Source organism: Sarcophilus harrisii, chromosome 3 (assembly GCF_902635505.1).
Source record: "Sarcophilus harrisii chromosome 3, mSarHar1.11, whole genome shotgun sequence".
In the NCBI taxonomy this organism is placed as follows: domain Eukaryota; kingdom Metazoa; phylum Chordata; class Mammalia; order Dasyuromorphia; family Dasyuridae; genus Sarcophilus; species Sarcophilus harrisii.
The window spans coordinates 572678129-572704322 of record NC_045428.1 but is presented as its reverse complement, the minus strand read 5'-3'; the positions used below and the strand labels follow the sequence as shown (position 1 = coordinate 572704322).

Sequence of the window (26194 nt, the reverse complement as noted above, 5' to 3'; positions counted from 1 at the left end):
TTTAATAGTATAAAGATTTTGAGAACCACTGGTCTATTCCACTCTGGGGCTACTTCTAATTGCTAAAGATTCTCTTGCACCTAGCCAAATTTTTCCTCCTTGCAACTTTTGCTTAGTATTTAGAACAGAACATTGATCACCTGTTACCACTGTTAAATTATAATGTTAATGGGCAAATAGCATCCCTGTCCAGCAATCTTATCAATGCTCTTCTACAAAGATAATGTGATACAGTAGCAAGAGCCCTAACATATCACAAATTGAGACTTGGGTTCAAATCCCACCTCAATTCAATTTGATAAATATTTGTTAGATGCCTGCTTAATTCTAGGGCAGAAGTTGTTAACATTTTTTTTTTGTCTCAAGACCCCTTTATATTTTAAGAAATTATGGAGGCCCCCAAGAGCTTTTGTTTATGTGAATCATATCTTTCAATATTTACCGCATTAGAAACAAAACATAAATTTTCAAAATATTTATTCATTTTAGAACATTTAGTAATAGTCTATATACATGCTGACATAAATATCATTTTTATAAAAAAAACTATATTTTTCAAAATAAAAACAACTTGTGAGAAGAGTGGCATTGTTTTATACATTTTCCCAAATCTTTTTATTTTTTGCTTTGTTTTGTTGTTCAGTCATGTTCAACTCTTTATAACCCATTTGATGTCATGTTGTTTGTTATTTGTTTTTTGTAAATTTTTCCGTTTCCTTTTCCAGTTCTTTTTACAGATGAGAGAAGTGAAGCAACTTGCCTTAGCGTCATCACACAGCTAATAATAATAAGTCTCTGAGGTCAGATTTGAACTCAGGAAGATGTCTTTTTCATTCCAGATCCAGTGCTTTATCCACTGTGCCATCTAGCTGCTCTATCTCTTTAATTTCTAGATTAACAGAAAATAACTAGATTTTCTCTCTGCATTTAATCTGTTGTGCTATCTTGTTTTACTTGAAATCTATGAAGAAAACCTGAACTTACACAAATATGTAGTTGGAAAAAAGAGAATGATTTTAATACACAAAAAATGCTTTGATATTAAAATAAAAATAGTTTTGACATCACAGACCCCTTAAAAAGGTCCTGGGGGCTCCAAGAGATCCTAGGACAAAGCTCCAAGAACTCTGTCCTAAAAGTACAAAAACAGTTCTTACTATTCTGTGACCATGGGTTAGGACTGGAATTGGAAAGATAGGAAAGGAGAAAAGAAAAAGGAGAGAGATCCTAGGTTCTTTTGACTTCCAGTTTTGAGAGAGAAAGTGGCCATTCCAACTTCTCTCCTGGTTGCTGAAGGGAAAGAAAGACCCCAGGAAGAAATCAACAAAAGAGGAACTGTCAGTCTCTATCATATTCCTATCTCCAGCTTGCTGTACTAGAGACTTCAGGGAATTTCCCTATGGGAAATGGGGTCTCCCTCCCTTCCTCTTCCTTCCCTCCCTCTCTGCCTCCCCCCTCTCTCTCTCCCACCCCTCCCCTCTCTCTGTTTTTCTGTCTCTCTCCCCTTCCTTTCCTCCCTTTCTGATTAGAGAGTATAGTTTGAATGTTTAAAGAATATCCTTTGAACTAATAATATTTAGGGGAGCAAAAAAATATAAATCTAACCTATTACTCTCTCTTTCTAAGGAAAATGGAATAACCAAACTCTGGCCTCAACCTCTTGTTTCCCTTACTGGCAGGAGTCAAAGTCTCTTTGGAAAAGTATAAGAAGTATATCAGATTGCTTGCTGTCTTGGGGAATGGAGAAAGGAGGGAGGGAGGGAGAAAAAAAGGAAATCAAAATCTTATAAAAGTAAATGTTGAGGGACAGTTATGTGGTGCAGTGGATAGAGCACCAGCCCTGAAGGGGGATGACCTAGTTCAAATCTGGTCTCAGACACTTAACACTTCCTAGCTGTGTGACCCTGGGCAAGTCACTTAACCCCAATTGCCTCAGCAAATAATAATAATAATAATTAATAAATAAAAGTAAATGTTGAAAACTAAAATAAAGTAAAAGTTAAAAAGTATAAGAGGAAGAAATTCTAGAGATATCTATTCTTGCCTCACTGCTAGTCAAATCAGGTTAGACTCATATTATTGTTTAGTCATTTCTGACTCTTTGTGACCTTTTTTGTGGTTTTCTTATTAAAAGTTCTAGAGTAGTTTGCTATTCCCTTCTTTAGCTCATTTTATAGATGAGGAAACTGAAGCAAAGTGGGTTAAGTGACTTGCCCAGGGTCACATAAGTATCTGAGATCAGATTTGAACTCGAGTCTTCTTGTCTCCAGGCCTGGCTCTCTATCCACTGAGCCACTGAGCTTCCCAGACTAAAAAGGACCTACATAATTTACATAGGCAACACAGTACCCATAACACTCGGTATAATTAATTACATTAGTATAACAAACACAAATAACCAAAGAGAAAAAAATTAAACAACTTTGAGATAACTCCTCACACTCATCAAACTAATGAAGATAACTGAATTCAATTAAACTCAATGCTGTGACAGGGGCAGGCTATAGAAAAACAGATATACTCATTCATTGTTGGTGGAATTGCAAACTTTTTCAATTTTTTAAAAATATTCCAGCCGCATGCAATGAAAGCTACAAAAAATAGTCATATCCTTTGACTCATTGATTCTATTGTTGGACTCTCTATAGATGAGCACTTTCAAAAACAAAGGAGCTATTCAAAAATTTGTCATAGAAGCAAAATCCAATTGTAAAAGAAATAAATAAAAGCAAACTAAATGTCCAACACTAAGGAAATGGTTAAATAGATTATGGCATATTAATGTAATGGCAATTAAAACTTACAAGTATGAAAAATGCAGAAAATCTGAGAGAACTATATGAAATAATGAAAGTTTAAAAAAAAGGCAAAAGTCAAAGAATGGGGCAAATGTATACTGATTGGAATCACATAAAAGAAGGAAAGAATGAATAAACAATGGCTCATGATGCAGTCAGTCAATAAACATTTAGTAAGCATCTACTGTGAGCCCCTGAACTAAGTATTAGAGTTACAAAAAAAGACAAAAGATTGCCCCTGCCCTTCAAAGAGCTTATAATCTAATAGAAGAGACAACAAGCAAACAAACAAGCTATATATAGAATAAATGGGGAATAATTATGAAAAAGAAGGTACTAAAATTAAGAGGGGCTAAGGAAGGCTTCCAATAGAAAGTAGCATATCAGGACTTAAAGAAATCTGGGGAGGTGGGAGAAGGGAGAACAGAACATTCCAGGCATGGAGAAAGAGTTTAAGAGAATGTCTAGAGAGGAGAGATGGAGGGTTTTCTTCAGTGATACTGGATCAAACATCAGAGGATTTTGTATTTGATCCTGGAGGGTGATAGGGAGTAACTGAAGTTTATAGAGTGGAGAGTAGGGGTTGACATGGTCAGATCTGCAATTTAGTAAAATCTCTTTGTTGGCTGAATGGAAGCTGGACTGGAGTGGGGAAAGATTTGAAGCAGGCAGAACCAGACTTGTAGTGACTGAAAAGTTATGACATGTTCTATGTTGAAATGTATTTAAATTCACAGTTACAAAGCAAGTTTAACTAGTAGTATTGAAGTTTAATAATCTTTCATAAAAAGATTAGGGAGGCTTCAGTATCTCCTCACTTTTCTCTCCCACAGACTGAAATGTAATGAATTCAGGCACTCATTTTGTTAGTGGTTGGCTGTTTTGTTTTGTTTTGTTTTTTCCAGTTGGAATGGTCACCAGGCACATTAAAGCTCTGAAGTTCTCCCCCCACCTCACCACTCTAATGCCAATGAGTTCTTTCTTTAATCCTCCTTCTCCCAGGCAACACTCAAACATTTACTGGTTTACTGGGAAATGCCAATGAAGACTTGATGTGACATTTATGGATGCGGGTGAGGTCTGCTGGTCACCAATCACCAGGGTATGTCAGATGTGGGGCCCCCTGCCAGCCCAGAGAGAAACAAATAGGAAAGTGATCCTTCACTGGGTGAGAACTCAGAGGGGCTCCTTAGAAATCCTTGAGCCCCTGCCTTTTAAAAAGGACCATTGGACATTTTGCCCCTTCCCACCAAGCCTCACACAGAAATGCTAAGGTTACCCACCCCTGCCCCAATGTCCCTTAACCGCAAAAGAGAAAACAGATAAAAAACAGACAAGAAAATAGACAAAACAGGTTTTCTAGTCCCAGTCCAAACTCTTCATTTTACAGAGGAAAAAGAAGAGGCCCAGAGATTGGTGGAGTGTTTTGGCTAAGTTCATACAAGTGGTTCATGGCAAGACATCTAACTCTAAATTTACAATTTCCACTGCATCCTATCACCTCTTCTAATTTACTACTCCGGCAACATTTCCCCCAAAACTGTAAGTTTTGGTATCAACTATACTTACTGATGACCAAAAATGTCAGTTTGCTTATGTAGCTAATAATACCTCTATGGTTTGAATGTGATAAGGTACATAAACTTTCTAAAATACAATAGCAGTATCAGCTTTTGATCATATATGTGAGCTAAAAGACCTCTCATTTTACAGATGAGGAAACTGATCCCCAAGGAGCCTAAGGACCTTGCATAAAACCACACACAGTGATAGTAGAATTTGAACTCAAGCCCTTGATTCTTGTACTTCATCAGATAGAATCTCATATTGCATTGTTGAGTACAACTTTTGTCTTTCTCTCGGTTTAGTCAAGTTGAAAATTATTTTTCAGCTGTTTTTACACAATAGATGTAAATCACTGGGTGTTGGCTATATATGTATATTATCACACCCACACTAGATTTTCATCATGGATTTAATACCCTCCCTCTCTTTCAAATAAGAACTTGCAAAATCCTTTTTAAACTACATGTTATTTTGTGTGCTGAACTATTTTCCGCCCACTCTTAAAAGCAGAAACTATGGACCCACTCATTGGCTTCTTTTCATATTGTGAGATCAAAGGTCAAGTTCCCAAAGCATTTTCAATTAGCTAATCTCTAGGAGATTCATCATGATTAGGACATTTTGCAGATGAAGACACTAGAATTCATTTTGGCTAACAATTATTAGGCACTAATGTATGCAAATGTTTATTAAACACTGATTACATGCAGGGCAATTTTTTCATCCACTTTATCTTTCCTGTCTGGATTGGCAAGCCAATTAATTTATCAGTATATAAATCTAGGACAGACACTTAAGATATACAGTGAGTTGGGCCCAAAACCAAATGGGAGGAAAAGAACAGCTTAGATTATTTGGGGGCAATGCTACAGTGTTTTTAATGATCCTGAGCTGCTCCTTAATCCAAAGACCTGTCTTTTAAAAGTACAAATGTTCTGCTAATGGACTGCATAATTGTGAATCATGGAACACCACAATTTCTGAAGAGTCAAACCTTATAGGTGAGCCCAAGGACAATAGAAACACAATGGAAGTAAATAGACTGCAATAAATTTTCAATCTGACATACATTGTGTATCTAGTGAGTAGACCCTGTAACATGGAGTCAGGAAGACCTGAGTTCAGATTTTTGTGAGCCTGTGGACCTCTGGGTTTTCTTGGCAAAGATACTGGAGGATATGGTTTACCAAAAGTTAAATGATTTGTTCAAGATCACACAGTTAAAAATTTTCTGAGGCTGGTTTTGAATTTGAGTTTTCCTTACTCCAAGCCTAGTACATTGTACCACTTAACTGCCCTCACTAGCTCTATGACTGTGGGCAAATCACTTCACCTTAGCCTATCAGTTGCCTCAATTGTAAAATGAGGTGCTAAGATTAGCACCTAGTGATCCAAAAATCAAATGAGGTAATATCTGTAAAGTGCTTAGTAACTTGCTTTACACACAGTAAGTGCTTAACAAATACATGCTTCCTTCCCTGCTCTCCTCACTAACTCCAGCCCCCTAGAAAATGGATGACCAGAAAAGAAGCAGAGTATTTGTAGATCTTCATTGATAAGATTCTGGATCCATAGAAATCTTTGGGATAGATTCATGGCAGTGAGGTCCAAACAATCCCTATCCTCAAGAAGCTTGCTTTCTACTGAGGGGATTAACAGCATGTCCACAAAAAGTAAACATATTGTGTGAAGAGGAAGCTTGGAGTTATTAGAACGATCTCCTAGAGGAGGATACCTTTTTTTCAGAGATGAACCATGGAGGATGACTTTTGCAAATGCACAGATGTGAGAGATAGAATGTCATGTTCAGGGAACAGCTATAATTCCAAAAATTTGGTTTGGTTGGAAGGGGAATGATGCAATATAAGAATGGAAGAATATACTGGAGTCAAATTATGCCAAATAACAGACTAAAAAATTCCCATTTTTTCTAGAGGCAATAGTCATTGAAGATATTGGAGCAGGGGAAGGGAGAATGATCAGATTTGTACTTTTAAATAGGGTATTTTAGACACTCTGCAGAATAGATTGGAGGTATTACAAAAGTCTAAATGACAAGTAATAAGGGCTATTTATAGCTATAGGATTAGAATGGAATGAAGGCACTGTAAGAGCTATATAGCAGTGGATCTCTATAACTGATTGGATACCTGGGGAAAGCATCAAGGATGACTCCAAGGTTATAAAAAGGTGACTGGGAGAATGGTGAGTTGGAGATATCTTTGGACTTTCAGGAGATGACCAGCAGGTAGTTGGTTTTACCATACTATTGCCCAGGATATAGGTGGAGCCTAGAAAGATAGATTGGGAAAGCATCTATGTAGAGTTGATCATTAAATCCATGAAGATGGATTGCTTTAAATTGAGATTTTAATTAAAATTTATTTAAAATGTCATCCTGCCATCTAGGGGAGGGGGTGGGGGGGGCGGTAAGAGGTGAAAAATTGGAACAAGAGGTTTGGCAATTGTTAATCCTGTAAAGTTACCCATGTATATATCCTGTAAATAAAAGGCTATTAAATAAAAAAAAAAAAAGAAATTTACTCCATTCTATTCAGATCTGTCATTGCTAAAGAAGAAGATTCATAAATATCCATGTCAACTTTAAAAAAAAATAAATAAAAAAATAAAAAATAAATAAAATAAAATTTATTTAAAATGAAGTGAAAAAGTATTTGTTAAGTACCTACTATGTGTTAGGTATTGTGCTAAGCACCCAAGAAAGCAAGACCATGTCTGACCTCAAAAAGCTTACATTCTACTGGAATAAAATACCAAGTCTAGAAGTTGGAAAGAGGGAATGGGAGATGCCAGCACAGCACAGATGACATGGCTTAGAGATAGCCCACAAGTTGAAGAGTGGGCCTGGGGAGAGTTAACCAATCGGAACTCAGGGCCCAGGGCTAGGAAGCAGAAGAGACCCACATACAAGCTTTGAGATGACAAGAAAGCAGCAGAAATGGATAAGATCATCAAGAGACAGAGGAAAGAAAGAGGGCCAGGAAAGAACCATGAGGAATGACCAGCTTTAGAGTCGGGAGACAGATGGTGAACCAGCAAAAGAGACTGAAAAGAAATGACAGGACAAGAGAAGATCTTAAGGCATAATAGAAACCAAGGTATCACAGCCCCAAGAGTGGGAATGAGGATCAAAGGATCATTTTTCTTAATTATAATTTTTGGGTTATTTTTCCAATAAGCATTTATTTTCCCTTTGTCTCTTTATCTCTTTTTGTTCGTGTCTTTCTCTCTCTCTCTCTCTCTCTCTCTCTCTCTTTCTCACACACACACACACACACACACACACACACACACAAAGAAACTTGTGTAACAAATGTGCATTATAAAGCAAAACTAATTCCCTTTTAGCCTATGTCTATATAAAAATCTGTGTCTCAATGTGCATTGTGAATCCTTCACCCCTCCATGGGAATGAAGGTAGCAGTGATATATCATCTAAGATCATAGATTCAGAGTTCAAAGGAAACTTAAAGATGATCTGATCCAATTCTTTCATTTTAAAGATGAGGAAACTGAGAGCCAGGGGTACTGAATTAGATTCACAAAAGATTACACAGATAAGATTGATCCAAGATTGCAACTCAGGGCCTCTATCTCCAGATAAAGCATGTTTTTTGTTTTATCATATTCCCTCTGCTAGTCAGCACACACACACACCAACACGCACACAGACTTTCACAGGTTGGACATATACACAGGTGTGCATATATACATAAATATATATGCATGCATATACATATGTGTGTTTTTAATGTGTATACACACACACACACTCATCTTTTATTTGCTTCATAGCACAGGATTGAACAAAGACCCAGTTTGAAGTATAGATAGGAAAAATAGTAGTTGGGAAGATCTATTAAAGACATTAATTTAAAAGGGCCAAGGTCTCCCGTTACACCCAGGTTCTTCTCCAATCCTGCTCTATATCTGCTCACTGGACCTGTATAGTTCTAGAGGAGAAAGTGAGGCAGGTGACCTTGCACAGCCCTCCCTCACTTAAAAATTCAATTCACTTGCATGTCACGGCATCATCTCCCTGATGTTTAGTTGTTTTTGAGAACAAAAGCCAAAATATGCATGTGTATATATGTGTACACACATATACATGTGTGTATATCTATATACATACCTATATTTATGTATATATGTCTTCATTGTATACTATGTGTTTATACACATATACATATAACAGTTTTTATTGGCCTCATGGCACAGAATAGAGCAAAGACCCAGGCTGAAGGATATTGGTAGTCAGGAAGGTGGTACAAGCAAGAGCTTTATTACTGTGTGATACAGCAAGTCAGCAAAAACAAAGCATACATAAGCTCATAGTCTATATAAACAATACAGAGAAATAGAGGTTCGGACACACACAGGACCAGGGTTGCCCACGTGAGGCAGGAAGGCATGTACCAGGAGATTTATACTGTTGTGAAGACCTTGGTGGGAAAACATATTCAGAGTGAGGGTGTGAGCTGGCAATTTTACACTTTAGTGATGGGCTTAGCTGAGAACAGGTAATCAATGCCAGGGATGGGAGGGAATATTCCTAATTAGACCCATATGCAACAGGGAATTTTCCCAGACTACTTATCAATAGCAGAATTGGATGGGGGAGTTTCTTAATTGGGACCAGAAACTGGGTAAGGGTTTGAGTTGATAATGGGGACCCTACAAAAGAGCACTGACAAGGAATCATGGTAGTCTACCAGAGCCCAGTCCAATCAGAAGACAATCCAATTCAAACCAATCATTGACATGTTTTACCCAAGGTCAAAATGAGTAAGGACAATGGAAAGGAACAAATTGTCTGTCATTGCTTATAAATTTATGGACATTAGGACTATTTAATGTGACTCCACTTATCATTTATAACCACATCATCAATTAAAATGTCTCAAAATTCACAATTATCAAGATGTTTCATCACATGCCCTACATGCACGATCACTTTCCTGTAACAGCAAGTTTTCTTGTTGGTTTACTGGTATCATGGATGATCATTTCAGGGATCAGTTTATGACTTTCCTGGTTGTTGCTTTTGTACAGAGTTGTTATTGTACAAATTGTTCTCATTTTTTGAATTTCATTCTTCATCAGTTTATTAAAAAGCTTTAAAATAGTTCATTTTTATAATATTGAACTCATGGTATAAATTATTTCTTAGCTCTGCTCACTTTCCTCCATAATAGTTCATAGAAGTCTTTCCAGATTTTTTGGAAATTTTCTCATTTCTCACAATGGTATTCTATTAATTTTATATAACAAATTATTCTGCTATTCCCAATTGTTGAATATCCCCTGAGTTTCTGAGTTTTGGGGGGAGGGAAGGAAAACTCTTCAGTCATTTCAGTCATGTCTCCCTTGAGGGGTTATCCAGAGATACTGAAATGGTTTGCCATTTCCTTCTCCAGCTCATTTTACAGATGAGGAAACTAAGATAAACAGGATGAAGTGACTTGCCCAGGGTCACACAGCTAATAAATGTCTGAAGTTGGATTTGAACTCAGGTCTTCCTGACTCCAGGCCTGCTACTCTATTCATTGTGCTATTCAGCTACCCTTTTTGGTTTGCTCAAGTTTTTTTTTTTTTTTGCCACCACCATCAGTGCTACTATACATATTTTTGTAGCTAAAAGACTTTTTCCTTTTTCTTCAATCTCTTTTGGGTATACACTTGCAGTGGTATAGCTGAGCCAAAGGACAATACAGTAACTTTTTGAGAAAAATTCCAAATTGCTCTTTAGAATGATTATACGCATTCCCAACTCTGCCATCCTTGGCTCACATCTCCAACATTTATCATTTTCTTTCTTTTGTCATCTTTGTGACTATGATGTGTGTGAAGCAGAATCTCAGAATTACTTGAATTTGCACTTCTCTAATTAGTAGTGATTTGGAACATTTTTTCTTATGGCTATAGATAGCCCGAATTTCTTTCCTTCAGAACAACCTGTTAATATGTACAAATGTTTAGACTACTTATTAACTGGGGAATAGTTCTTATCCTTATAAATTTGAATCAGTGGTTTATATCTTGGAAATAAAACCTTTATTAGAGAAACTTGCTCAATAGATGTTTCCCTCCACCACCACCACCAGTTGTTTCCCTTCCAAATGCAAGATAGGAGAAGTGGGACTAGATGGTAACAGTTCATCCAAAAAGAAAGTGAGACTGAAAGCTCAGTATGAGTCTCAAGAAAAATAATACAACCTCATACTGCCTTAAAAAAGGCAGTATCCAAGAGTAGGGAAGCCATAGTCTGGCTACTCTCTGACCTGATCAGACAACATCTGTAGCAGAGTGTCTGATTCAGCATAGGAAAGGCATTTCTACACTAAAGGCATTTACAGAGAGGCAACCAGGATGATGAAGAGCTTGTGACATTTGAGGATCATTTGAAAGAACTGGGGATGTAGAAAACTTGGGGGAGTAGGAAGAGTCACTCTCATTGGTATGAGGGTTCACTGAATTGGAGATGTGATTGGCTTCTCCTGTCCATTTCAATTCCTTCATTTGGTGACAAATTCCTTTCCAAATGAGAGATTATGTGGTGATCTAACATCCACATTTGGGAGAAGAAGAGAACTCATTGAACATTGATTCTGAGATTCTGCCTCACATACACATTACAGTAGCAAAGATGAGACAGAGACAGAGACAGAGAGGGGGGGGGGGGAGAGAAGCAGGGAGGAAAAGAGGGAGAGAGGAAAGAAGGAAGGAAGGAGAGAAGGAAGGAAGGAAGGAAGGAAGGAAGGAAGGAAGGAAGGAAGGAAGGGAGGGAGGGAGAAAGGAAGGAAATTATAAATATTGAAGACATGATGGTGAGATGGGAATAGATATAACCATCCTGGTGAGCAATTTGGAATTTTTCTCAAAAAGTTATTATATAGTCTTTTGGCCTAACTATACCACTGCAAGACCTATATCTAAAAGAGATGGAAGGAAAAGGAAAAAGTCCTTTAGCTACCAAAAAAAGATACAACTTTTCTAAGTAACCATTGACAGGAAGGGACTACTGTGGGTATCCAAATCTGCATCCTGACCAGGACAACCAGGAAGTATGGAAACTCCTGTGCTGGCTTTCCAGATTTCCCTTCTTGTATATGGAAAGTTGTATTTCTGACATGCATTGGAGATGCTCCCCCTTGTTTTCAGGGATTCCAGGATGATAACTGATAAAGTAAGGTATTATCTGCGTTCTCAGCTCCTACAAAAACTCTTTGAGATCTGTGAGTGCAGTAGTTGGTTGATGGTGATGAAAATACAGGAGTGGAAAGTTTCCTGATTTATGCAAGATTAGTTAACAGGGAGAATATAGGCTCTCTGGACCCAGATGAACTTAACTAGTCCCTTATCAATGAGGTTATAAGGAAAAAGGGGGATAGACAAAATCAGAAAAAAATGGAAAAAAGTAAATTCTATTTAAAGAATTGATTGTAATATTATATAAATTTTCAAAAAGAGCAAAAAGATGGTTACCTTCCAATCTCTTGTTTGCTACAAATAGGATCTTGAAAGCTAAATCAGAAACCACCACTCAAATCTGGCCACAGACAACTTGATACTTACTAGCCATATGTCAAAAAAGATATACACTATAACTAGATGGGAGTTATACTAGAAATACACATTCAATATAAAGAATCACATAAACATAATAATAACTTAAAAAATAAAAACTGTAGAATTATATCAATAGATGCTGTAAGCAGTTTTTTTTTTGTTTGTTTTTTTGTTTTTTTACAAAATCCAACAACCACTTATATTAAAAATACTACAAAAGATTTGCCCATGGTAAAGGAAATAATATCTATTTAAAACTAAGAGCAATCACTATGTGTAATGGAGAGAAATAAGAGGCCTTTTCAATAATTTCAGAGACAGAAAATGGGGCCAAGATGGCAGAATAAAGTCAGGAATTCACCTGAGCTCTCCCAAGTTCCCCTCTAAACAATGTTAAAAATCATGACTCAAAATGAATATTGGAGTGACAGCAGCCATGAAAAAATACAGGGTAAAACAATTTCCCAGTCCAAGACAACTTTAGAAGGTTGTCAGGAAAGGTCTGTCTCCCTGGAGTGAGAGTAGATAGAGCACAGTCCAGCATAGGCTGCAGCCAGGCAAGTGAGCAGCAGCACTTTGGGTAAGGTGAATTCACATTGATGGCTCTGGAGCTCTCTGTCCAGACAGTAAAGAGTCGGGGTGGGGAGGGGTAGAGGGCAAGGGGGAGAAGGTCGGACAAATGATCAGAAGGAGATTACAGGGGTCCCTTGGCTGGCACAAGGTACAAGGCTCTGTTACATTGCCCAAGCCAATCAGGTTATAGTCTTGAGTTGCAGTTCAAGGATAGGGAGAAGCACTAGCACACCAAAGCTCGTGGCAACAGGGGAGTAAAGACCCTGGTCCCAGTTCCAGGGCTGAAAAGAGTGCTTGTGGTCACTCACAGACTACAGCACAGATTAGGAGAGTAGTGACCACACCTTTCCTTAAATCATACTACCCTGGAAGAACTGAAAACTGACAACCCCCTGGAACTGGCTCTGAAAATAATAGAACAAAAATTCTGAAGTTTAGGACAGTGCTCATCATTTTTAATAGAACAATAGTATTTCATTACAATTATATTCTACACCTTGTTCAGTCAATTGATGGGCAATTCCTTGCCACTCTGCTATAATATCGTTTGTGCATATAGATCCTTTTCCTTGTCCTTTGATCTCTTTGGGATGAAAACCTAATAGTGATATTGATAGGTCAAGGGTGTGCACAGTTTTATAGCCCTTTGGGCATAGTTCCAAATTGCTCTTCAAAATGGTTGGATCAGTTCACAGCTCCACCAACTACTGAGCAGAGCCCAATTTTAGCATAAAATCAAGTCAAGAAATAGACTGGGAAAATGAGCAAAAAAAAACAACAAAAGAACTTGATCACAGAAAGCTAACAAAAGAACTTGATCATAGAAAGCTACTATGGTGACAAGGATATATGTGAATTGGTTTCAGGGCCAAAAAGAATTCCTTGGAAAAGCTTTAAAAAAATTTAAAAATCAAATAAGGGAGGGCAGAGGAAAATTGGGGAAAGAAATGAGAGTGATGCAAGAAAATCATGAAAAAGAATCAATAGTTTGGTAAAGAACACACACACACACACACACACACACACACACACACTAAAAAAACTAACACCTTAAAAAAATAATAAGCCAAATAGTAAAAGAAGCACAAAAATCCAAAGAAGAAAAGAAAAATAGAATTGGTCAAATAGAAAAAAGAGGGCAAAAGCTCACTGCGGAAAATAATTCCTTACAAATTAGAATTGTACAAGTGGAAGCTAATGATTCCATGACACATTAAGAAACAATCAAACAAAATCAAACAAAAGAAAAGAGAAAATGTGAAATATCTTACTAGAAAAACGACAGAGCTATAAAATAGATCCAGAAGAGATGATTTTAAAATTATTGAACTGCCTGAAAGCCAAGATTAAGAGAGACAGAGAAACAGAGAGAAACAGTAGACATCATCTTCCAAGAAATTATCAAGGAAAAATTCCCAGATAGTCTAGAACTAGTGAATAAAATAGAATTTGAAAGAATTAACCACTCACTTCTTAAAAGAAATCCCAAAATTAAAATTCCAAATTCCAGAATTAACAGATCAATGATAAAATATTCTAGGCAAAGGAGCTATAATTACAATCAAAAATCACCTACCCAGCAAAACTGAATGTAATCCTTTTCTAGGAAAAATGGGAGGAGGGGGCTTTTAAGCATTCCTGCTGAAAAGACCAGAGCAGAATGGAAAAACTGACTTTCAAATACTAAACTCAAGAGAGGTAAAAAGGTAAAAAGGAAAGATAAGTGTTAAGTGGTGCAATAAAGTTAAATTGTTTACATTCCTATGTGGGAAATGATACTTGTAACTCCTAAGAACTTTCTCATTATTAGGGCAGTTGGGAGTATACATAGATACAGTTGATATGACAGAATAATATTTTTTAAAAATTAAGAGGTGAGAAAGACAGGGGTAGGAGGAAGGAAGAAGGGAGAGAGACAGGGTAAATGATCTCATAAAAGAGATATGAAAGAGCTTTTACAATGGAGAGGAAAGTGGTAGGGTGGGAACAACATATGAACCTTACTTTCATCAGAATTGACTCAAAGAGGAAATAAAATAAACATTCAGGTGTAGAAATCTATTTTGCTTTACAATGAAGGAGATAAGAGAGTGACATGCTGATAGAAGGGATGGCAGACTGGGGAATTCAGAAGTAAAAGACTTTTGAGAAAGGAGAAAAAGAGGATAGATAGCAGAAATAGGAAGGAAATACACAGTAATCATAACTGTATAAAACATTTTACAGCAAATAAAAACAATATACAGAAGCAAATGAACATAGGTCAGTGTTTAACCAACTCAATTCACTTACTAGAGTAAAGAGTCTATATTTGACAGAAAGTTCTGGGAAAACTGGAAAGTAGGCTGGCAGAAATTAGGTCTAGACCAACATCTCACACCATATACCAACATAAGCTCAAAATGGGTATCTAAATTAGACATGAAAGATAACATCAAAAATAGATTAGAGGACCAAGTTAAAAATGACCTGTCAGGTCTTTGGATAGAGAAAGAGTCCATCACTAAATACAAAGATCACAGAAGACAAAATGGGGAAATTTTGATTTTAAATTTTAAAGTTTTTGTATAAACAAAACGGAAGAGGGGTGAGTGGGAATCTTGGCAATAATTTATCTCTTAAATGTCTCATATTAAAATGTATAAGCATAAGAACCATCCCTCTCTGATCTTATACTTGGAAATTAGGGTACACTGAGAGAACTGGTGGAGGGCAGCTGGCCTGCCACGGTGCCTAGGGTGCCTGGTCTGGATTCATCTTGCAGTTTTCCAATCCCACCTCAGACACTAGCTGTATGACCCTGGGCAAGTCCCTCTGATGAGGCTTGGCGAAGGGCAGAGAATTGTGGGAAACCCTTCTGGTCGGTACAGACCCAACATGAAAGAATTCATGAACCCGAAAAGTTAGACTGGCAAAAAGAAGTTTATTGGCACTGAGAAGTCAGCTTTTGCTAGGAGGCTGATGTTCTCAGTGGCACTGACAGAAAAGTAAAGGTCTAGCAGAGAAATCCTGGTGCAGAGCAATAAAGAGGGGTGTTAACACTGAGAAAAGGGTGTCTTCTCAGCAGGCAGGGTCTTGGCATGCAGCTATGCCAAGGAGAGAGAGGGGTTCCTTGACAAGGCATGGTCCTGCTTTTGGGCTTCTACAAAGAAATGAGCCCCCAAATTGCCCTTTAAATAGGAAATCAGATTGGCTAAAATGACAGGAAAAAAAATGAATGTTGGAGGGGATGCAGGAAAACTGGGACACTGATGCAATGTTGATGGAATTGTGAAGGGATCCAACCATTCTGGAGAGCGATCTGGAACTATGGCCAAAGGGTTATCAAACTGTGCATACCCTTTGATCCAGCAGTGCTACTACTGGGCTTATACCCCAAAGAGATTCTAAAGAAGGGAAAGGGACCTGTATGTGCCAAAATGTTTGTGGCAGCCCTCTTTGTAGTGCCCAGAAACTGGAAAATGAATGGATGCCCATCAATTGGAGAATGGCTGAATAAATTGTGGTACATGAATGTTATAGAATATTATTGTTCTGTAAGAAACGACCAGCAGGATAAAAACAGAGAGGATTGGTGAGATTTACATGAACTGATGCTGAGTGAAATGAGCAGGACCCGGAGATCATTATATACCTCAACAATGATACTGTATGAGGATGTATTCTGATGGAAATGGATTTCTTCGGCAAAGAGAAGATCTAACTTAGTTTCAATTGATCAAGGATGGGCAGAAGCAGCTATACCAGAGAAGGAACACTGGGAAATGAATGTAAACTGTTTGCATTTTTGTTTTTCTTCCCAGACTATTCATACCTTCTGAATCTAATTCTCCCTGAGCAACAAGAGAACTGTTTGGATCTGTATACATACATTGTATCTAGGATATACCGTGACCTATTTAACATATATAGGACTGCCTGCCATCTGGGGGAGGGGGTGGAGGGAGGAAGGGGAAAAATCGGAACAGAAGTGAGTGCAAGGGATAAAGTTGTAAAAATTACCCCTGCATGGGCTCTGTCAATAAAAAGTTATAATTATTAAAAAAAAAAAAATAGGAAATCTGAATCTGAAGCTTCAATTGAATGAGATTACTTCAGTGTTGTCATTGTCCCTGGGCCTGGATTTCCGGTTGAATGAGACCACTTACTGGGAGTGGTCCGGAGCCAATTTTTAGCTCCATAGAACTCCGTAGAAATACCAAATCTAGGTCTCCAGCTAAATGAGACCGCTTAAGTTTGAGCTAAGTGGGGAGTGGTCCCGGGCCAATCTTAATGGAACCACTTAACCGCCGGGAAGGGTGGGTCCCTGTCAGGAGAGTTCCAGGGCGCTCTCCAGAGGTCAAGGGCAGCTTCAGGCTTCCCCATCACCTCCATCCCGTTTGTCTCAGTTTGCTTAACCATAAAATGGGGTTCATAGTCAATAGGCATTTATTAAGCACCTGCTGCAGGCCGGTAGCGGCAGTCAGTGCAGAGCGCTAATTACACACCGTTCTCTCCCGGGGTGGGGAGGGGGCGGGCGCCTCCCCTAACGCACCTGCTTCCCAGCCGCTTGCGGGGGTGACGTAACTAGCAAGCAGCGAGCGATCGGAGGCAGCGGAGAGGTTTTACAGCGAGCAGAACCCCGCCTCCGACCGCGGAAGTGCTCCACCTCGGGCTCCCCCTCTGTACAATGGGGCTGATAATAGCATCGGCCCACACCGTGCGCCAGAGAACGAAGCACGTTCGCAAAGCACTCCCCACGCAAAGCGCCGCGAGACAAAAAGCAGAGGACGCCGCACGGCCGCGGGCTGGCACTGCCGGGACCCTCACAGCGCGGGCCGCGAGGAAGGCTTCCTGCGGGGGGAAGCCGCGCCCCCCGGGAGACCGGCGCCGCGCGAGCCCACGGGCGGCCAGCAGCGAGGCCCGTCAGGGGGCGCCGGGGCCGCGGCTCGGAGGCCCCTGCCCGCCCCGGACGCGAGCCGAGAGCCGCGGCCGCAGGAAGGCAGAGCGGAGCCCGCGCGTCCCGCCGGCCGACGCGCGTGCGTGCTCCCAAAGGGCGCGAGCTCCCTCCCTCCCCTCCCGACCCCGAGCGTCGGTTGGCCGGGATGAACCATCTGCGCGACCGCGCGTGGGGGGAGCTCGCCCGCCGCGCCTGCCCCTCGCCGCTCTCCCCCACCAGGCCCTAAGTCCCCTCGCCAAATCCGGCTCCCGTCTTTCTCAAGCTGCGGCTTTCGCCACGGCGATGGTTGCGGGGCTCGGGACGGGGCCGAAAGGTCCCGCGGCCGGCCCACCCCCCCCGCGCGCGCGGCTCCGGTGGGCCGGCCCCACGTCCGGCGAGGGGAGGAGGCGGCTCGAGCGCCATTTTGTCGGAGCGCAGCGGTGGCGGTGTCGGCGGCGGTGCCAGGCCAGCCTGTGTTCCACTCGCTCGCCTGTCCGGGGCCCAGAGGCGGCCGCGCGGGTGAGTCCCTGCCCCCTCCTCCCGGGGCTGCGCCGGCCTGGCCCGGAGGCGGCGGGGGGAGAGCGGGGGCCTCCCGGGCTGTCAGGGCCTCCGGCTGGGCCGGCCTGGGGGGGGGGGGGCCGGGGTTGGGGCGAGCCGGGGAGGGGAGGGCGGGCCCCCTCCCCCACCGTGGGGGTGGGGTGGGCCAAGGCCACGTGCCGGTGACGCTTCCCCCCCTTCCGGCCGCCCCCTCCCCCCGCCGCCCCGCCCGTGGCCGTATGGTTACCGGCGGCTCGGCCGCTGCGGGCCCGGGGCCCCGCGCAGAGGCCCGGCCGGAGGATCAGTTTGTGCCCGCCTGACACCCCGATCACCGAGGCTCTGGCGTGGGGGGGGCCTGCTATTGAGGCCGGGAGGTAGGCCTGACCTCCGGGGACGGACGGGGAAACGGAGGCAGCCGAGCCCAGAGTCAGTCCGTTATTCATTCGGCAAATCTTCCTCCGGGCCGGCGCTCAGTCCTGGGAGAGAGGGAGACAAAGAAAAAGAAGGGCGGGGTCCTCCTCACACTCCCCCAGGAAAGGAGGAGGGAGGCCGCCGGCTCCTTTGTTCCGGGCTCCAAAACTAGGGGTACCTGGGGGGGAGCCTCCGGGGGGTGGGGGCGGGGCAGACCCAGCGTGTCGTCATCCATCGGCCGCCTCGGGAAGGTGAGAACGAAGTTCCCAAACTTTGCCGCCTGCCCCGGGAGGCGTGGGAGGACGTGCGGCGGGCTCTCCCCCGTCCGAGCCGGCCGGCCTCCTGTGACAGGCGGAGACGGAGGCCCGGACGCGCGAGACCCAGCCGGATTGCCCCATCTCCCATCCGGAGACCAGAAAGGGCACGGCCGTATCCGAGCCAGTGCCCGGTGAGGGCCTTTAACCCTGACCCTTGACCCGCCCTCCCCTACTCCTCGTAGGTCTTAGTAATAGTGGAACGTGACCACACCGACTTAGCGCGAGGCTCCTTGACTCCAGTTATCTGGTTGTTACTGTGATAAAAGTAAAGTTGGGATTAAAAAGCATTTCTTCACATCTCCTTTGTTAGGAACTTTAAGTAAAGATGTCCGAATACATTCGGGTAACCGAGGATGAGAACGATGAACCCATTGAAATCCCCTCAGAAGATGATGGGACAGTGCTGCTGTCCACGGTCACTGCCCAGTTCCCAGGGGCGTGTGGGCTCCGCTACCGGAATCCGGTGTCCCAGTGCATGAGGGGCGTCCGGCTGGTAGAGGGAATTCTGCATGCTCCCGACGCTGGCTGGGGAAATCTGGTGTACGTCGTCAACTACCCAAAAGGTGTGTGTGCTGGCGGTTCGTGTCGTTGCAGAATCACTGGAGATAGGCCCCGTCACTCCAGAGAGTTGTGAGCTCTTCTTATCTAGGCAACTGTTTTAAAAGATGTATCGGCTAAATGTCACTTTATTAAAACAATGATTTTTGATTTCAACATAGCTATTTGAATAAAGCTATCCGGCTCTAATAATAGCAACATTTACAAAGCGATACAAGTGTTTTGCATAGATAATTTCATTTAACAACAATTCAGGGAAAGTGGGGTAGTATCTGGTGTTGTCGGCTCCATTTTATAATGAAAGTGACTTCAGATTCTCCAGATGGGGAGAACCCGGGTCTTCTGACTACATCCAGTTTCTTACCCTCTGACATTCTGTGAATTTTAAGTGAAGACCTTTAGGAAACCTAGTTTGATGGATAATGTTAAGTTGACCTGGGAATATAGTAAATTTACTGTTGCTGAGGTCATGCTGTTAAAGTATTTAAAACTTGGGTGATTGACTCTGTTCTGATAAGTTATTTGTGCTATGAGCTTACTTAAGCAAACCTTTTTATTCCCAAGGGCAAAATTTGGCAAAGTTTTAAAGTGGTAAAAACTAGTTTGATTCTTCCTCCCTTCTAGCCTTTGCAGTTTACATGCTAAATCTAGGAGAAGTAAGAAAAAAATTTGAGGAAGGTTGTTGTATGCTATTTAAAATTGATTGGTGACTCCATTATGGCATTTGGAGTTTTTTTTTTTTTTGTTTTTTTTTTTTAAGTAGTACTTTCATCGTGTTGTCCCTTTGCATGTCTTTTCTGATCTTTCTAGACATACTAAAGTTGGCGTGGATGTGAAAAGTGTTTAAATGGCACTCTAGAAAGTTTGTGTTGAAGAAGTAGCCAGAAAGTTAGTGCTTAGCTAAATAGCTACAGCTGGTATACTTGTTGGTTTTTTGGTTCTTTTTTTTTTTTAACAACATTCTCCTTTCTATACTGTTATATAGAACATGTTTTGATTTATCTTGATTATAGGTTTATCTCCAGAGTCCCCCAAGATTTAAGTGTTCTTGGGTGTTGCAAAACCAGAACTTGTAATGACTAGCACCAAGTAAGCTCAGGAAAAACCTCAATATAGTGTTTTTAGTGGATTAATAGTACCCTCAAAAGAGGAAGCTTCTCAAAAGCTCAGGAGATAGTATGTGTGTATATTCTGATTGGCTTCAGAATAAATGTTTTAAAAAGATTTCTTGCTCAATTTGTTCAGATAACAAAAGGAAAATGGATGAAACAGATGCCTCATCAGCAGTAAAAGTGAAAAGAGCTGTGCAGAAGACCTCTGATTTAATAGTCTTAGGTCTTCCTTGGAAAACAACTGAGCAGGATTTAAAAGAATATTTCAGCACTTTTGGAGAAGTCCTTATGGTGCAGGTAAGCCTTGCTTTTGCTGATTCAAAATTTCTGCTGTCCTTACATTTTTCCCTATAGTAAATGGTATCTTTGGCTTTTCCACCAGTATTATTTGAGTAATTATCCTTCGTGCTCAACAGAACATATGAGACTTGCGACTCTCTATTTTTTGCTTTAGGTACATATATGGTAATGCTTTGGTAAAGTCAAGTCCCATTATTACTGAGGGGGTCGGTCAAGTATCAGGTCATGCTGAAGACAAAAAGAGTGTCAGCTCCTGTAAAAATGAATTAAATACCTGAAACTTAAATACAAATTCTCAAATATCACTTTACACCATCTTGATTTCATGATTTTTCCTTTTGCAAAAAAAACCAGCTTCTGTTTAAATAAAGATTAGGAGCTTAACTGTTTTGAGGTTCTGTCAGTATAGTCTTGCCTTGTGTTTCATGACAAGATTACTTATGTCCCCATTCAGCTTTTATGACTAGATACAATTGATATTTGTGCCTGTAATTTTGTTGTTGTGACTTCAAAAACTTTTTTCAGGTCAAGAAAGACATAAAAACTGGCCATTCAAAAGGATTTGGTTTTGTACGTTTCACGGAGTATGAAACGCAAGTGAAAGTGATGTCACAGCGCCATATGATAGATGGACGGTGGTGTGATTGTAAACTTCCTAATTCCAAGGTATTTTCTTTTATTATTTTCAATTCATTGAAGAAAAAGATGACAAAGTTTTGCATTTAAACCACCTTTTTTTTTTTTTTTTTTTTTTTTTTTTTTTTTTTTTTTTTTTTTTGGTGGGGCTCCAGAATCTTGGTTTTAAGTTTTTGTGCCCTTGCACTGCACAGTAGAACTGGAAATAACATCTTCACCAATTTTTATTCACTTGTATTTGGTTTATTCCTGGCTTAGCCTAATTGGCTTAATTAGTCATCTCTTAAATTGGAGAATCTGTACTTGGTGACAATTAGAATATATTTCATGTAAGACCTACCTTTGCCCATTTGCTACTTTCTGCCAGGACATAATGTATGTTACTTATTAGTAACATTTTTTTATTGAATTTGAATCTAGCCATGTTTCCAAAATCCCGAGTTTGATTCTTCATAGAAACCTCTTGTTGTTAGGAACACAAGAGTCTTCATCATAATAGATAAGGGTTCTCAGCAGACCTTTTTTATCCAAGCCATGAATTTTGTAAAGTACATTTATTGTGTCATCAGCAGTTTTTCATTTGCTTTTTTCTCCTATGTGATTTGACTTAGCAAAGCCCAGATGAGCCTTTGAGAAGCAGAAAGGTGTTTGTTGGGCGCTGTACAGAGGACATGACAGCTGATGAATTGCGACAGTTTTTTTGCCAGTATGGAGAAGTGGTAGATGTCTTCATTCCCAAACCATTCAGGGCTTTTGCCTTTGTTACATTTGCAGATGATCAGGTATCTTTTTCTTTTTAATTTTAAATTTTTAGTCCCTGCTATTTAGGTAATTTTTTCATAAATTTTATCCATCCAGCTGTTTAGATGTTTATCAAATTCTCTTGGCCTTTATATAAAACTTGGAATGTGGGGTGCTGGATATTGGACATATGTGTACTTTTTAAAAGTATTTGTTGATTTATTTGTGGAAATACACCACTGTGTTGTGAATGATCAATTTCTGTAAATGCATGCATTTCAACTGATGGTAGTATTGTGTTTTCTGAAAAACCAATTAGCTAAAAATCCCTGCTGTTTTTACCCAAGTTAAAAAGGGTGGTCTTTATTTTTTTTAATACAATCAACTAGGGGGGACTTTTCTTAAATACTGATTTTAATCTTGATGTTAATAGTGTCCTTTTCTAACTATCCTAAACCATAGTTTAACCTCATTTATTTGCATCCCTTATTTCTTGTAGGTTGCCCAGTCTCTTTGTGGAGAGGACTTGATCATTAAAGGAATCAGCGTACATATATCCAATGCTGAACCTAAGCACAATAGCAATAGGCAGTTAGAAAGAAGTGGAAGATTTGGTGGTAATCCAGGCGGCTTTGGAAATCAGGGTGGGTTTGGTAACAGTAGAGGGGGTGGAGCTGGTTTGGGAAACAACCAAGGTAGTAATATGGGTGGAGGGATGAATTTTGGAGCTTTCAGCATCAACCCTGCCATGATGGCTGCAGCCCAGGCAGCCTTGCAGAGCAGCTGGGGAATGATGGGCATGTTGGCCAGTCAACAGAATCAGTCAGGCCCATCAGGCAACAACCAAAGTCAAGGCAATATGCAGAGGGAACCCAACCAGGCTTTTGGTTCTGGAAATAACTCATATAGTGGCTCTAACTCTGGTGCAGCTATTGGTTGGGGTTCAGCATCAAATGCGGGCTCAGGCAGTGGATTTAATGGAGGCTTTGGTTCAAGCATGGATTCCAAATCGTCAGGTTGGGGAATGTAGACAGTTCTGATACTATGGTGGGAATTAAATTTTTCTAAACTCATGGTAAGTATATTGTAAAATACATATGTACTAAAATTTTCAGAATCAGTTTGTTCCGTGTGCAGTATATTCAGCAGTATTTTTGACATTTTTCTTTAGGAAAAGAGGAAAAAAAAATAAAGGAATTTTATAAGTTTTATTACATAAAGGGTTGAAATACTGAATGGTTGAAAGTGAACTGCTATTTGCCTGATGGGTAAACTAACACACTACAATTGATTATAAAAAGAAAAAAAAAAAGATTTCTCCTGTGATATTTTATCCCTGGACTTCTCGTCAAGTGAATTTCTTTGCATGTTCAAAATGGAAACCATTAGTCAGAACTTACATTTTCCTTGTTTTAATTTGATCCCCACCATACAGATTTTTCCTTAGAAAAATCTCCGATCTGGAGTACATGGTGTCATGATGTTGGTATTTTTGTTTCGTTTGGTTTTTGTTTTGTTTTTTAACACTGTCTCTCCTCATATACTAAAGTACGATATGAAGGCTTCATTTAATCTCTGCAGTTCATCTCATTTCAAATGTTTATGGAAGAAGCACTTCATTGAAAGTAGTGCTGTAAATATTCCGCCATAGGAATACTTCTGTCTACATGCTTTCTCATTCAAGAATACTTCCTCACCCTGCACATGCTGCGTCTTTGACGGTGGGTGTCCCATTTTTATCCGCTACTCTTTATTTCATGGAGTCGTATCAACGCTATGAACGCAAGGCTGTGATATGGAACCAGAAGGCTGTTTGAACTTCTGAAACCTTGTGTGGGATTGATGGTGGTGCCGAGGCATGAGAGGATGGTATGAGCGAGAAACAGGAGAGAGCGCGTGCAGAGACTTGGTGGTGCATTGAACTTGGCGAGATGTGTCTCTCGATCCTGTGGCTTTGGTGAGAGAGTGTGCAGAGAGCAATGATAGCCAGTAATGTACGAATGTTTCTTGCATTCAAAGGACATCCACATGTGTTGGAAGACTTTTAAGTGAGTTCTCTTCCTAGTTCAACTAGTTGAATGTGTTAAGTGAAATGAATTATTTGTATTTTTTCCCTTATGTCAACTGCTGTGAATGCTGTATGGTGTGTGTTCTTTTCTGTTAATGATATGTAAGTGTGGTAATGTGACCTGAAGATGATGGGGGCTGTGACTGGGAACATTGACTGAGCTTGTGGTGTGCTTTGCAGGGTTTCTTTGAAGCAGAGTCCACCAGTGAGCTCAGGGTGTGTCTCAAAGAAGGGTGGAAGTTCTAATGTCTGTAAGATACCCCTAAGAATGCTGTTTGCTGCAGTTCTGTGTTCTGTGCTTGGATGCTTTTTAGAAGATTTGTCAATGTTGGAAATTCTTAAATAAAACTGATTTAAATAATATGTGTCTTTGTTTTGCAGCCCTGAATGCAAAGAATTCATAGCAGTTAATTCCCCTTTTTTGGCCCTTTTGAGATGGAACTTTCATAAGTTTCTTGGCAATAGTTCATTTTGCTTCAAATAAACATGTTTGAAAAGTTGTCTCAAGTCAAATGGATTCATCACCTGTCATGCATTGACACCTGATACCCAGACTTAATTGCTATTTGTTCTTGCATTGTCCAAAATAAGTTTTGTTTTTTGTATTTTTTTAATCTAGTTTTTAATGAGTCTGGGTGACCTCACCTAAAATGGTAAGCAGTACCCTCCAACTTTCCTTAGTGCCTCTGCACATTAGGTGATATTCTTATTACACAGTTTATATGAATTTCCATTTGGGGAAATCATGTCTACCTTTTAGAATGTTTTGATTTGGGGGAATTGGGTAGAGCAGTTAATGTTTAAAAGATTGTTCTTCTCTTATGCTTTGTAGCAAAGCAGATAAGCTTTTTTTTCTTTTTAAAAATGGTTATACAGACACCTTACCTGATGGATGTAAGAGGGAAAAGTGAAGTTAATTGTAATGGGGGATAAGTTTGAAGAAACCACAAAGTTTGTCTTGTGCCTAAAATAATCATTTAGGAAACGTGACAGCTTATGAACTGATAGGGTTGGTTTCTTATTTTACTGGGGAGGGAGGGGGGAGAACCTTTAGGAATTTCTGTCCTTATCCTCTCCCTCAATCCCTCCCCTCTCTTCCCCTTTTGAAGTGGAAGTATAGTAATGGTAAATAAAATTATTTGCAAACCTCAGATTAGGCTCTTGTGCTGCGTTGTTAAGTATGTGAAAGCAATAATATGTTCATTCTTTATTATTGTATTTCATGTAAGAGCATTAGAGTTCTTGTGTTGTTACTGCCTTTAATGCCCTTATCTAGTTGGGTTACAATAAATAGGTTTGTCATTTTGCAAGCTGTTTCAAACAATGAAGTCATGATTTCCTTTAGCTTTTTAAGTAATCCCCAAATTGTTTCATTATTCATTTTCCTCTGTAAAAAGGATCTTGAGTTGTTTTAATTTTTTTCTGCATCTAAAGCTGCATGATGTCCAAATCCTGTACCATCTGAATTTTGCATTTTAGCCCTTGCACTATTACTCAGCAGCAGTAACATGGTAACACTTAAAATGGTATTCGGGAACCTCCAAAGACTAAACGGGCAAGCCTTCAAGGAACCCAATGGTAAGTTAACTTGTCAATGGCATGGTTTTAATCCCTTATTTACACTTGTATAAGTCCAGAATCAAATTATAGAATGCGTACAGTGTTGAGTAGTCTCCTATTAAAATCTATTTATGGGACTAAATAGCTATGGTGGGGTATTAGTTTGCTCTCAGAAAAAAATATACAAAAATATATTTTTTAAACTATTTGGTGTAGAACTGTTTTAAAATTATTTGGTCTTCTCTAAATGCATTTATTCTAAATATTTTTAAACTAATTGAATAAAAGTTATTGTTGCCATCATAATTGTGTCTGGAGTCTTACTGGAAAAAAAAAAAGCATGGTGGGTTTTTATTGGTTTGTTTTTCTTCTGTTTGTACCTAGGAAACTGGAAGACAGTCATCTGTAGCAAGTGCCTCATACATAAAAGTATATAGTTAACTGAGCCCCACAGTGAAGCTTAATGATGGTACTTTTCTTAGAGCAGCTGAAATGAAGAGATTTCATGA

At 40.1% G+C, this 26194-nt stretch overlaps 2 protein-coding genes across 5 annotated transcripts in view; one reads left to right on the top strand and one right to left on the bottom strand.

Moving 5' to 3' along the window:
- The window catches only part of C3H1orf127 (chromosome 3 C1orf127 homolog), a 56668-nt gene extending 39526 nt beyond the window's left edge, over positions 1–17142 (bottom strand). For all 3 annotated transcript variants that reach the window (XM_031962872.1, XM_031962873.1, XM_031962874.1), the window contains exon 1: positions 17062–17142. The gene's annotated coding sequence lies outside the window, so the exon portion shown is untranslated. The remainder of the gene's footprint in view (positions 1–17061) is intronic.
- A 729-nt stretch (positions 17143–17871) lies between these two features.
- TARDBP (TAR DNA binding protein) lies at positions 17872–25991 on the top strand. 2 transcript variants are annotated; one of them, XM_031962875.1, is made up of 6 exons: positions 17872–17964; positions 19021–19273; positions 20514–20677; positions 21206–21346; positions 21928–22098; positions 22557–25991. In XM_031962875.1, exons 2-6 carry the CDS (start codon positions 19036–19038, stop codon positions 23085–23087), a joined length of 1245 nt encoding a protein of 414 aa, XP_031818735.1. In that variant the 5' UTR covers positions 17872–17964; positions 19021–19035; the 3' UTR covers positions 23088–25991. The 2 variants fall into 2 exon arrangements, with proteins under 2 accessions (XP_031818735.1, XP_031818736.1); XM_031962876.1 differs by lacking the exon at positions 17872–17964 and adding an exon at positions 18246–18356 and having other exon boundaries at positions 22557–23244.
- The last annotated feature ends 203 nt before the right edge of the window (positions 25992–26194 follow it).

Coding starts and splice junctions, on each gene's coding strand:
- TARDBP (XM_031962875.1), top strand. CDS start 19,036: ATGTCCGAATACATTCGGGTAACCGAGGATGAGAACGATGAACCCATT. Junction 20,678..21,205: donor GAGAAGTCCTTATGGTGCAG/GTAAGCCTTGCT, acceptor AACTTTTTTCAG/GTCAAGAAAGACATAAAAAC. Junction 22,099..22,556: donor TTACATTTGCAGATGATCAG/GTATCTTTTTCT, acceptor TATTTCTTGTAG/GTTGCCCAGTCTCTTTGTGG.